General features: G+C 40.4%; 1 protein-coding gene across 3 annotated transcripts in view; it reads left to right on the forward strand.

Annotated features, from left to right (window-relative positions):
- Window positions 1-11,328, forward strand: part of LOC108249944 (NT-3 growth factor receptor-like) — a 143,595-nt gene that overhangs the window by 39,793 nt on the left and 92,474 nt on the right. For all 3 annotated transcript variants that reach the window (XM_037980845.1, XM_017439615.3, XM_017439616.3), the window contains exons 4-6: window positions 332-403; window positions 7,910-8,064; window positions 10,406-10,548. In XM_037980845.1, the coding sequence (XP_037836773.1) occupies window positions 332-403; window positions 7,910-8,064; window positions 10,406-10,548 (370 nt within the window). The remainder of the gene's footprint in view (window positions 1-331; window positions 404-7,909; window positions 8,065-10,405; window positions 10,549-11,328) is intronic.

An 11,328-nucleotide genomic window follows, 5' to 3' on the forward strand; every position in this document is an offset into this window, starting at 1 on the left:
AATCATCAAAATTAAACGAAATAAACATTTGAAATATATGAGTTTGTATGTAATGTATGAATATAATATACAAGTTTCACTTTTTAAATGGAATTACTGAAATCAATCTACTTTTTCATGATATTCTAATTTTATGACCAGCACCTGTATACTTTTAGAAAATCTTGAAAGCACTAGTAAACCTGAAATCTGAGTCCAAAGTGCTCTGTAAGGAAAAAATGTAATAATGATATCAAATATACCTCCAATCCACTGTTGGCTGTTGCTCAATGAATTGTTTTTTTCTTTGTAACTTTAATCTGTCTGTGTCAACTTCTCACTTCTCACACAGAAACTTGTCCAAGAACCCCATGTTAAAAACACTGTCCTGGGAGGTTTTCGAACACCTGCAGCTCTTAGAACTGTAAGTTAATTCTTGACTTGTTATCACTTAAATGGTGAAAGCACAATCACACAATACATTCCAGATCTCAAAATACAGAGTGGGACAAGGATGCCTATGAAGGACAATGTGGGACACATTACCAACCCTATGATGACTTCAGAAATTCTCATTTGATGCAGATCTCACATTACATCAGTCAATCTTTGCCTCTTAGTGAACAACAATGAATTAGCACAAGATTATAAAAAATAATAAACTTTTTGAAGTTTAATGAAAAGCTTTTAAGGTTTAATTTTAAAAAAAAAAATTGATCAGAAAAATGTTAAGAAACTTTTGTTTACTGTTGAACATTTTTTAAGTTTACCAGAAAGAAAAGAAACACTGCTTTACATCTAAGAAGCACAACTGCATCCAGTTAGTTAAAATTATCTATCTAAGGAAGCCAACAGATTGCGTTGAATCTTCACTTTGTCACAGTTTCCCATCCTGAGCAGCACATAGGCAACAGTGGAAAGGAAAAACTCCCTTTCAACAGGAAGAAACCTCCAGCAGAACCAGGCTCAGGGCGAGTGGCCATTTGCTTTGACCAGCTAGGGTTTGAGAATGGAGAAGGTTTCAGGACATTCAAGAGTCCAGTGGGGAACCAGGACTGTCTCCTCCTGAGAAGAAGAATCACAGAATCATGTTTTCACCACATTAGAAGCAGGTGGGTGAGAGAGCATCTGCAGCTTGTACTGGGGGAACTTTTGGACAACAGCCCAGAGAAACTACTTCTGTCCAAGTAAAACAAGGACTGGACAAGAATCCCAAGAACTGGATGAGAAAAATATGGTCTGGACAGGAGATCCAAAGTCTGGACTGGAAGAGCTAGAACTAAAAAGAAGCCTGCTGCTGCACACCTGCAGACGTTGTGAGCATATCACCCTTGTTTTATCCTCTTTACACTGTTTCTTTTACAACTTTCAGGATTTTACTTTTGGTTTTTAAATCATTATATGGTCTGTCATCATCTTACCTTATTGATCTTTTACATAAATATAGTCCTTGTAGGATGTAGAGATCTCAAAAACCAAATCTTTTTAGTTGTCTCAAGGACTAAACTGGTGACTAAAGGAGATTGAGCTTTTTCAGCTGTAGCTCCTAAATTGTGTAACAACCTCCCTCTATCCATAAGTTCTGCCAGAAGCTTGGGTGACTTTAAATCTCTTCTAAAAACTCACTTGTTTTCCTTGGCTTTTCATTCTGGAAAGCTGGAGCATTAGGCCGATTATGTCACTATTTCTTTCTGCTTTTATTGCTTATTTTATCCTGTGTTTTTATTTCTTTATTTCACTTTTTTTGGCCTATTTTACATGTGAAGCACTTTGGTCACTTTATTGTGTGTAATAGTGCTATAAAAATAAAGCTTGATCGATCCATGTCTAAGAATTGGACAGTATGGGGGTTACTCACAGTTCTGCCTAAAAAATCTGTCATGAATAAAAAAGATCAAAGCCTCTTTCAAGAGCATCTTTTTCAACAATCCAGGCTAAGTTTGGTGTTAGTCTTTCAGAAATGTGGAGCACCAGCTAGCAAGACAATGATCACAAAGTTGATCAAGTATCAGAACATTGAAATGTTGGACCTAACAAAAGGAAACTTCCCAGATCTTAACCCCAATGAAAACTTGTGGCCAGTTTTCAGAAATCAAATGGATAAACAAAAATCCTCTTTTGGAAACATTTAGATGTGTAACGCTCACGACAGAAGACCCGAAATTTCAGCCAGCACACAAATGGAAGTAGAAAAAGGTTTATTGGGAATGGGGGGTGGGGCGACCAGCAACTGGACCAGGAACCACTGAGGATGAAGAAACAGGTTAGCGGCTAGTAGCTTGGTGTGAAATGTTTGAACAAGAAAGCCACTAACCTTCTCAGGAAGTTTGAAGGAAGCTGGGGTAGGTCCTTGGTTCCTCAGGGAAACGGTGATGACAAGTCACCTCCAGGGGTATTGCTTGCGGGGGGGGACCCAGGAGGCAACTGAACTCTGACGTAGACAGGCTAAGGCAAGGTCAGAACCAGAGAGGCAGACAGACTTATCTGGGGGTAGGCAGGAATCCAAGGTCCGGGCACAGAAACAGGTCAGGCACGTGAAGGCAATCTCAGCAGACAAATCCAAGAGCAAGGCAGAAGGCGAGGTTGAGAGGGCGAAACAGGGTCGAATCCAGGAGACAGAAACCAGTAGAGTGTCCGACGAGGGCTAGGCAAGGCAGGGGGATCCAAAAGGCAAAACGTGGTCAAGATCGTGGTCAGGCAAAAGGAGGTAATGCTGGATATCTACTCACATCAAAGGGCTTTCAAAAATCTGGCACTGTCTGTCTGTCTGAGGCTGAATATAATTGTTGGTGAGCAGGTGGATGGGATGAACCTGATTGCACTGCTGAGCAGTAGTGTGCAGGTGGCCCAGATGATCTTGATTGCTGCAGTGAGGGCTGAGGAGGAAGACAGAGCAAGCAGACAGGCCAGCATCATAACAGTACCCCCCACCTAAGGTCCGGCTCCTGACGGACCACCTGGTTGGTCAGGGTGGCATCAAACTTCACTTCAGAATGATCCACCATCCCGAGCAGCACAATGGCGACAGTGGAAAGGAACAACTCACTTTTAACATGAAGAAAACTCCAGCAGAGCCAGAACCAGGATAGAACCAGAACCATTTGGTTTGACCAGCTTGGAGCTCAGAAGACAGGAAAAAGGCAGAGACAAACAGAAAATGGTCCAGGTGTGGTTTCTGTGTGAAGAAAAACAAATACAAAAACAGGTTGATGACAGCAATAATTGCAAAAACAAACATGAAGAGAAGAAAAAGAAAGGACAGCTAAACCAACCCTGAGTATAGGATTTATTGAAGTGGATTAAAAGCTCTGTTTCCTATTCTACACTTAGAAATGGTAGGAACCACAAGTAAACATGCAGTGTGAAAGCAAAACTCCATTGGGAAAATATAGAACAGGGGTAGGCAACACTGGTCCTCGAGTGCCACTATCCTGCATGTGTTACTTGTTACTCTGCTCCAATACACCTGATTTGAATCAATGGGTGATTAACAGGCTTCTGTAGAACAAGAAGAGGTAATTTAACCACTGAATCAGGTGTGTTGGAGCAGAGAAACAAGTAACACATGCAGGATGGTGGCACTCGAGGACCAGGGTTGCCTACCCCTGATATAGAACATCATGTTCTTTAAAAAAAAGCTGGAGCTCGGTTGTTGAGAGCTTTGCATTTTTAATGGTAAAAATGTTTAATTCTATTCAGAATTTTACAGGAAGACAATGAAGAGAAGTTAAATTAAAAAAATATATCTATGACCTCCCCTAACTCTCATCAGAACTCTTGGAAGCAGCATTTTGGAACAACTGAGGAGTTTTCAGACATCCTGAAAATAAACATTGAATTTTTGTAGGTTTAGAAAAAGTATATGGCAGGGTGCTAAGGGAGGAGCTATGGTGTTGGTTGCTTCGACTCCAGGAGGCGAAAGTAACGCTAAATGACGTGAGTTTTCAAAAAGCAGAATAAAATTCCTGGGACAAATCATTGATGCATCAGGAGTCAGTGCAGATCCAAACAAGGTGAGTGCTATAAGAGCCATGGATGAGGCCAGAAACCTTAGCGAGGTGAGACGCTTCCTGGGCATGGTAAATCACCTTGCGAAGTTTCTTCCCCACCAGGAAGAGAAAACCCGTCCTTTGAGACATCTTCTGAAAAAGTCAAACGTGTGGTTATGGGGTCCACCACACTTTCAATGATTTTAAAACAGATCTGACAACACCACCAGGACTAGCCTTGTATGACCCAAATGCAGAAATGCATATTTCAGCAGATGCATCATCGTATTGACTCAGTGCAGTTCTCCTTCAGAACCAAACTGACACAGGATGGAAGCCGGTTGCATACGCAACACAGTCTCTCAGTGACACAGAGCAGAGATATACCCAAATTGAGAAAGAGGCTGTCGCTTCAACGTGGGCCTGTGAGAGGTTCACCGAGTTACTGGTTGGGAAGAGTTTTCACATTGAAACCAATCAAAAGCCATTAGTGCAGCTGCTGGGGTCGAAGTGCCTAAATGAACTTCCTCCTCGTCTACAGCGACTACGAATGCAACTAATGAGATTTTCTTACAGTATTTCACATGTGGCTGGCAAAAACATTCCTACAGCTGATGTTTTGTTCAGAGCTCTAATCCTCTACAAGTCTGGAGGAACACAAGAAGAGGAAGTTAACTTGTATGTTGACTCAGTCATCGCATGTCTACCCGCCACGGAACCATGACTGAGAGTATGACAGCATACTCAAACAGCTGAAAGCGTTCTGTGTGGATGGATGGTTGGATAAATACTCTGTTGAGAAATGTTTCCAGCCTTACCTGCCATTTTCAGGTGAACTTACTGTTCAAAATGGCCTGCTTCTTTATGGTTGCAGAATAGTGATTCCAGCATCCCTAAGAAATGACATTCTATCGAAACTGCATGAGGGACACCTGGAGATAACTAAATGCAGACCAAATTTTTAGTGTGGTGGCCAGGTCTCAGCCGCGAGCTGACCAAGTTGTTGGAGACCTGTGACACATGTTGCCGGGAGAGGACTAAATATAAAGAACCATTACTGTCCACTAACTTCCCACAAAGACCATGGGCCATGGTGGAAGCCAACTTTTTTCAGTTTCAGGACAAACAATACCTGATTGTTGTGGATTATTTCTCCGGATTCTTAGAGGTCGCAAAGCTTACCTCCACGACATCTGGGGGAGTGATCGAACAGTGTAAGTCCATTTTTGCACGGCATAGCATACCAGAGCATCTCCGTACTGACAATGGGCCACAGTTCGCATCTGATTCCTTACGAAGACTTGCACAAGAATGGGGGGGGGGTTCAGTCATGAAACACCCAGACCTCATTTCCCTTTAGAGCAACTGCGAGGCTGAGAGAGCTGTCAGAACTATCAAGACCCTCCTTAAGAAGTCGGGGGATCCATATCTTGCTCTTATGGCCTACCGCTCCGCCCCATTAGCAAATGGATTCAGTCCAACTGAGATTCTCATGGGAAGGAGGATAAGGACAACCGTTCCTGTTACTCAGTCACAGCTCACACCGAAGAACATTGATATGGACAAGCTGAGGATTGCAGAAAATGACTATAGACAGAAACAAAGACAAAGCTACAACCGTAGACAACAGGGCGTTCAAAGTTGAACTGCGAGCTGCGTGGGAGCGTGGATGATAGAAAGCATTCACATTCACCAAGACAGGGAGACAGCACCGGGCAACTTACGCCACTATCTGCCAATGGATCATGGATGCTTGGGCTGAGGTATTAGTCTCAACCTGTGGTCTGAGCTTTCACAAAGGCCGGAATCATCACTGAACTGCCAGATAACAGCAACGACACTTACTCGGATAATGATAAGAGGGATACGGGCATGCTGGATGCTGTAATCGCCCAACTTTTAAACTCAGACACTGAAGATGACGAGGAATGTAAATATACAAAGTGTATTGTGTTATATTTTACATGTTATAACTAGGACTGAGCGAGTACACCACTATCTGTCTCTGTATCTGTTCAACCATCTGAATTATCTGTATGCATATCTGTACTTGGAGTTGGCGTGTCCTAACCCGGAAGTTGATGTTGTTTAATCGGTGTGGGTTTAAAGCTGTACTTATTTTAAGTCTGAAATTGATATGTATTGATCAGAAGTTGCTGTATGTATTGTGTATCTAAAAGCTATTTACAGAACAGTCTCAAAATTGAGATTTGAATCAATGTTTTTGATCACAAAAATAAGAAAACTATTTACAGAACAAACTAAGAAAAACCAGATGGTCAAAAAATTTTTTTTAAAAAAACGACCGCAGTGGATGCAATGAATGACGCAACACGAGCTGTTTTCAACTCTGTCTTGTCAAAAGCATTGTGTTCCAACAAATTTTGTATCACCACCAGCCAAACTTAGAGAAAGCAGACTGTAAAGAGAAAAAAAACCCGATAGGAGCGGAGGCAGTGACCGACACGACATGAGCTGTTTTCAGCTCTTATGAAAAAAAGTGCAAGTCGAGAGTGGGCAGCACTGCAGAGAAGTATGTGTGTGTGGAAGGGCAGGCGCTCTGTGTGACCGGCCAATCACAGATTGTGAAAACAGTCAGTTACGCAAAGAGGTTTTTTCTTAAGGACGCGCGCGGGTATGTATATATTTTTTTTTATATCCGAGCACGTATATTGACGAGTTTTATTTGTATCATGCTCGTATTTGGCAAAAATGCTTTATCCACCACTCAACCCTAGTTATAACTGAACAATTTTAAGAGTTTTTGTGAATACACTAACATTTTATTTAGCTGCATCAGACTGGGTTTTTTTATGTGTTATAACAGGACAATTTTGAGAGTTATTGTGAATACACCTATTAATGTTTAAACAATGTTCAGAGTTATTGTGAACTCGTTTATAAAAGTTAATAAAGACTGACTTTTCTGACTGTTTTGTTTCGCTTAATGCGCCTTATAGTTTGGTGCGCCTTATATATGACAAAAGTTTGAAAATGGATCATTCATTGACAGTGCACCTTATAATCCAGTGCGCTATATAGTGAGGAAAATACGGTACAAGTCACAAATTCTATTCTTTGAAACACACTTTAAAAAAATCCTACACTTACAGTTTTGCCCCAAATGATCCGATACAAATGGTGCAAAACAAAACCAGATACCTGTGTCAGATACCTGACACAGGTATCTGACCTTCTATACATTTCAATCCCATCTAAGGTCCCTCGACCAATCATGCATCCTTTTTTGTCCAACGCTGTCATCTTCAGCTCCTGGAAGTTTCATTAAGCTGATGGTGCAATTACTTGTGCTCCTCTGGTGAGAAGAGAACACAGACATGCACCCCATTCAGGCGAAGGCAACTGACACTTCTCTGTCTTTGCTTCCAACATCTGTACTGGCCGTCGTCATCTTTTGGGGGGTAATGTTCAGTAAAAACAGAAAGAGTGCAGACGACCCTGGAACCCCCGAGTTCTGCAACAGTAGTAGCTTCATCTGAAAGGCCCTCGCTCTGCACACTCCCTGTGCCGGACCATTATGTTGGCAATCAGCTGACCAAGCACCGCCAAAGGTTGTTACTCCTGTTGTGATATATTCAAGAATTTTGGGCACCACTGATAAAGTTCTTGGGGTCCAGGCCCACATAATACGCAATCAAAAGCTTGGTATAATGCACTTTGTTTGTTTTTCTTCCCTGTCTATTTCTTGAATCACCACTCAATCTCTCCAGTGCAACTGAGCCTGGACTACACTGTACAGCCACATACATACTGCTAGAAAAAACAGGGTCAACAGAAAAATAAAAGTTTTTCGATTTTTATATACACTATTTTATAAGCTACATTAAACATGGTGGCCCACTAACTTTACATCAGGCCCACCTGTAAACGAATTTCTGGCTACACCATTACTGATACTGTCAGTGCTCTCATTTTTCCAGGAACTTAGATGAAATGGTGTTTACCTGTGGCTGTAAGATCCGCTGGCTGCAACTATGGCAACAGAGAGGAGCAGCGGGGCTTAGCAGCCAACAGTTATACTGTTCTAGTGACAACAGGGATATACTGCTGCAGAATATGAACATCAGCAACTGTGGTAAGATCAAAGAACCTGCATTTACAAATAAATTACATATTATATGACTGAACATTTCAAATTTTTTAGAATCATTTTAGTACATGTATTTCTAAATGTGAAAGACAAAAAATGTATTGTTGAAGTGTTTTGATGGTAATTCATGTGTGAATACTGACTCAGCATTAAAATTGTTTTTCTATTCATAGTTTCTTCCATACAATATTTAGTCTGAAACTGCTTCAACATATTTTCGGGTATCATAAAGTTCAGGACATTCAACTATGACTTTTGATCTTTAGAATTTTAGTTACATGTTAGTTTCTTTGTTTGTTTTTTCATAGAAATGCATTGAGATATTTTCAAATCCCTGAAAAACCTTTTGGCCTTTGAAATCCTAAGCATACTGGCTAAATTTCTAGATTTAGCTATTGTTTTACTATTTTTAACTCTTAGCTACCATTTGGTTATTTTAGGTTTTTCAATAATGTTCTGATAAATCTGGTTTTCAGATATTGTACTAATTACAGCTTTTAGGTTTTGTTCTGCTGCTTTTACTTTTTAGCTAATGTTCAGCTGGCATAAATGTTGAGCTAGTCTTTTGTTAATTTTAACTTGTAGCTTTTGGCTACTTTTTTTGCTACTATTTTCACAATTTTAGACTTTAGGTATTGTTTTGCTGGTTTTAGCTTTTAGTTATTGCTTTGCTGATTGTATCTATAGCACCTTTACAAACACTCTGCAGGAGTTATTAACCAGAATGAAGGGGGTGCTTAGGTTTAATAAATGATAAGGTAGATAACACAAAGGTGTACCTGAAGAGTTGATGATTCCAAAACCTGTGTGCTACAATACTGTCCTAGTTTACAATGAATGAGACCCAGTGACATATTAAATTTTACGCATTCACAACTTATCAGTACTCCATTGATGTGGAGGGAGCACCAGGCAGTACCCTACTCCCGATGTTTGTGCCCGTGGTGGTGCTGCTACACACCCGACATAGTTTTTATCATTGTGTTAAACAGGACCTTTTATGCAAAATTCACTTTTTGCATGTTTTTGTACTTCCATTTGGGTATCTACTGCTTCTAGAAACAGTTCAAGTGCAAAAAAACCCTACCCAGCTGTTCTTTTGACAGTAAATGTTTTCTGGTGTCTGATTGTTGCGCCACAATCCCTGTTAGCTAGCAACCCCAAGCTGAGCCCAGCCCCTCACTCAGCAACCCAAGTGGATCTACACCCACTTCATTACAAGAAGACTATCACGTTTGTTCTGCTGGTATTTATTGCTGAACAATGTCTGCTGGAAAAGGAAAATGTTCTGTTGTTTGCTGCAATATAGAACTTGTGTATATGTATGTTCTCCGAGTCACAGAGAACAGAGATGTGTGGCTTCATTTTATTTTTGATGGCAATGTCAACAGTTCAGCTGTCCCAGAAACATGCTTCTGTTAAAGTCACGGCAGGTTTGTCTAAACCAATGGTTCCCAAAGATTTTCTTCTGTCCCCCCCCCCTATGGATTACAATAATCTTTTTTTTTTTATCCATACCATGCCCCCCCTGCAATGGCAGTCCCCCCCTCCCCTTTGGGGCACATCCCACACTTTGGGAATCACTGGTCCAAACTAACATTAGTACTACTTTAATAAAAGAGAAGAAAAGTTGAAAAAAAAAAAAAAACCTGATCTTTACCAGGTGGCCGTCCAGACACTTTTTGGGTTTAGGCCTGCTGATTGCTGGTGTCCTTACTGCTACCAGCCAGGTTTCGGATTGCTGGTTGCCGGTGTTCTGACCCACTATCAGTCAGGGTTTGAACCAACTGATTGCCACTGTCTGACTCACCAAATGTCGGTTCAGAACAGCTAAGTGCCCCTGTCCCAAAGTCAGAATCCTCAGTGTTTGAATTAATAACAATATAAATGTGCGTCAAATCCGCAGTGTTGTCCATTATGTCTTGTCCCTTTTGATGACAAAAATGGGCGAGTATTCAAAACAGCTTCCCTACAAACACTGAGTTGTTTGTACAATGTAATTGTATAATAATAATAAACAGACCAAAAACTATGGAAGAAGTAAATTTATATAAACACTAATCTAATTTTCAGAGAGAATAGCAGTGAAATATTTTCTGTATTTTTTTATGGTTAGATATGAGTTGTAGGAATGGCTGTATCTGTTGTAGGCTTTTAAAGAGGTTTTCAGATTTGTGAGAAAGACATGACCAAAAAAATGTGATGACTCTAAATCATTGAAACCTATAAAAGGTTTAGAAAATGATTTGCGACTTTATACACATAACACATTTCATTTGACACTGTGATGACATGTTTGATAAGAAAACATGACTCTCTTTTCCAGACCTACCAGTTATCAGTGTAAGCCACATCAACCTGACAGTTGTTGAAGGTGATCAAGTAACAGTGACCTGTAATGGCTCTGGATCCCCCCTTCCTGAGGTGGACTGGCATGTCAATGGTTTGCACTCTATAACTGCAGAAGAGGTATGTAAGATGCTTACAATCACATTCAAAAGGAAGAGCACATTAAATCAATCTATCTATCAGCCCCGTGACCAGCTGCTGGTCACGGGGCTGTAAAACAACATTAAAACCAATCCAGTCTGTCTACAAGCAGGCTCTAAAGGTTCTGGACAGGAAACCCTTTCGTTTTCATCATTGTAGTATACTGGACAAACATGTCCTGTTAAACTGGGAAAATCTAGTTACATTTCATGATGCAAATCTGGTCTTTAAAATTTTACATGGCTTTGCTCCACCACCACTTACCACTTTTTTCACACAAGGTAGCAGACTCACCAGATCTGTCTCTTCTAATAACCTTATAGTCCCACTGAGAAAAAGCTCATTTGGTCAGTCAGCCTTCTCAGTGCGAGCAGCCCAGTCCTGGAACACCATTCCAACTCATATACGCAATGCAGACACATACAGAACTTTCAAAAATATGTTAAAGACATGGTTACAGGAGAATCAAACCTGTAATCATAATCAATAACTTCTGTCTGCCTGCCTGATGCACTTTTGTATGCTGTTTAAATCTTATATTTGTAATAATGTCTTTGTTTTTTACAGATTAATGTCCAACTTTTATGTAGATTACTAACTATGTATTTTATTGTTTGCACTAATTTTTAATGTTGTTTTATTATGTTGGCATTTTAAACCTTGCCCAGGGACTACAGTTGAAAACTAGCTACTTAGCTAACACTGGCTCATTTACAGAAATGTTTATTAATGTGCACTGTCCCTGTTCAAATAAAAGGA

This window comes from Kryptolebias marmoratus, linkage group LG17 (assembly GCF_001649575.2).
Source record: "Kryptolebias marmoratus isolate JLee-2015 linkage group LG17, ASM164957v2, whole genome shotgun sequence".
Lineage (NCBI taxonomy): Eukaryota > Metazoa > Chordata > Actinopteri > Cyprinodontiformes > Rivulidae > Kryptolebias > Kryptolebias marmoratus.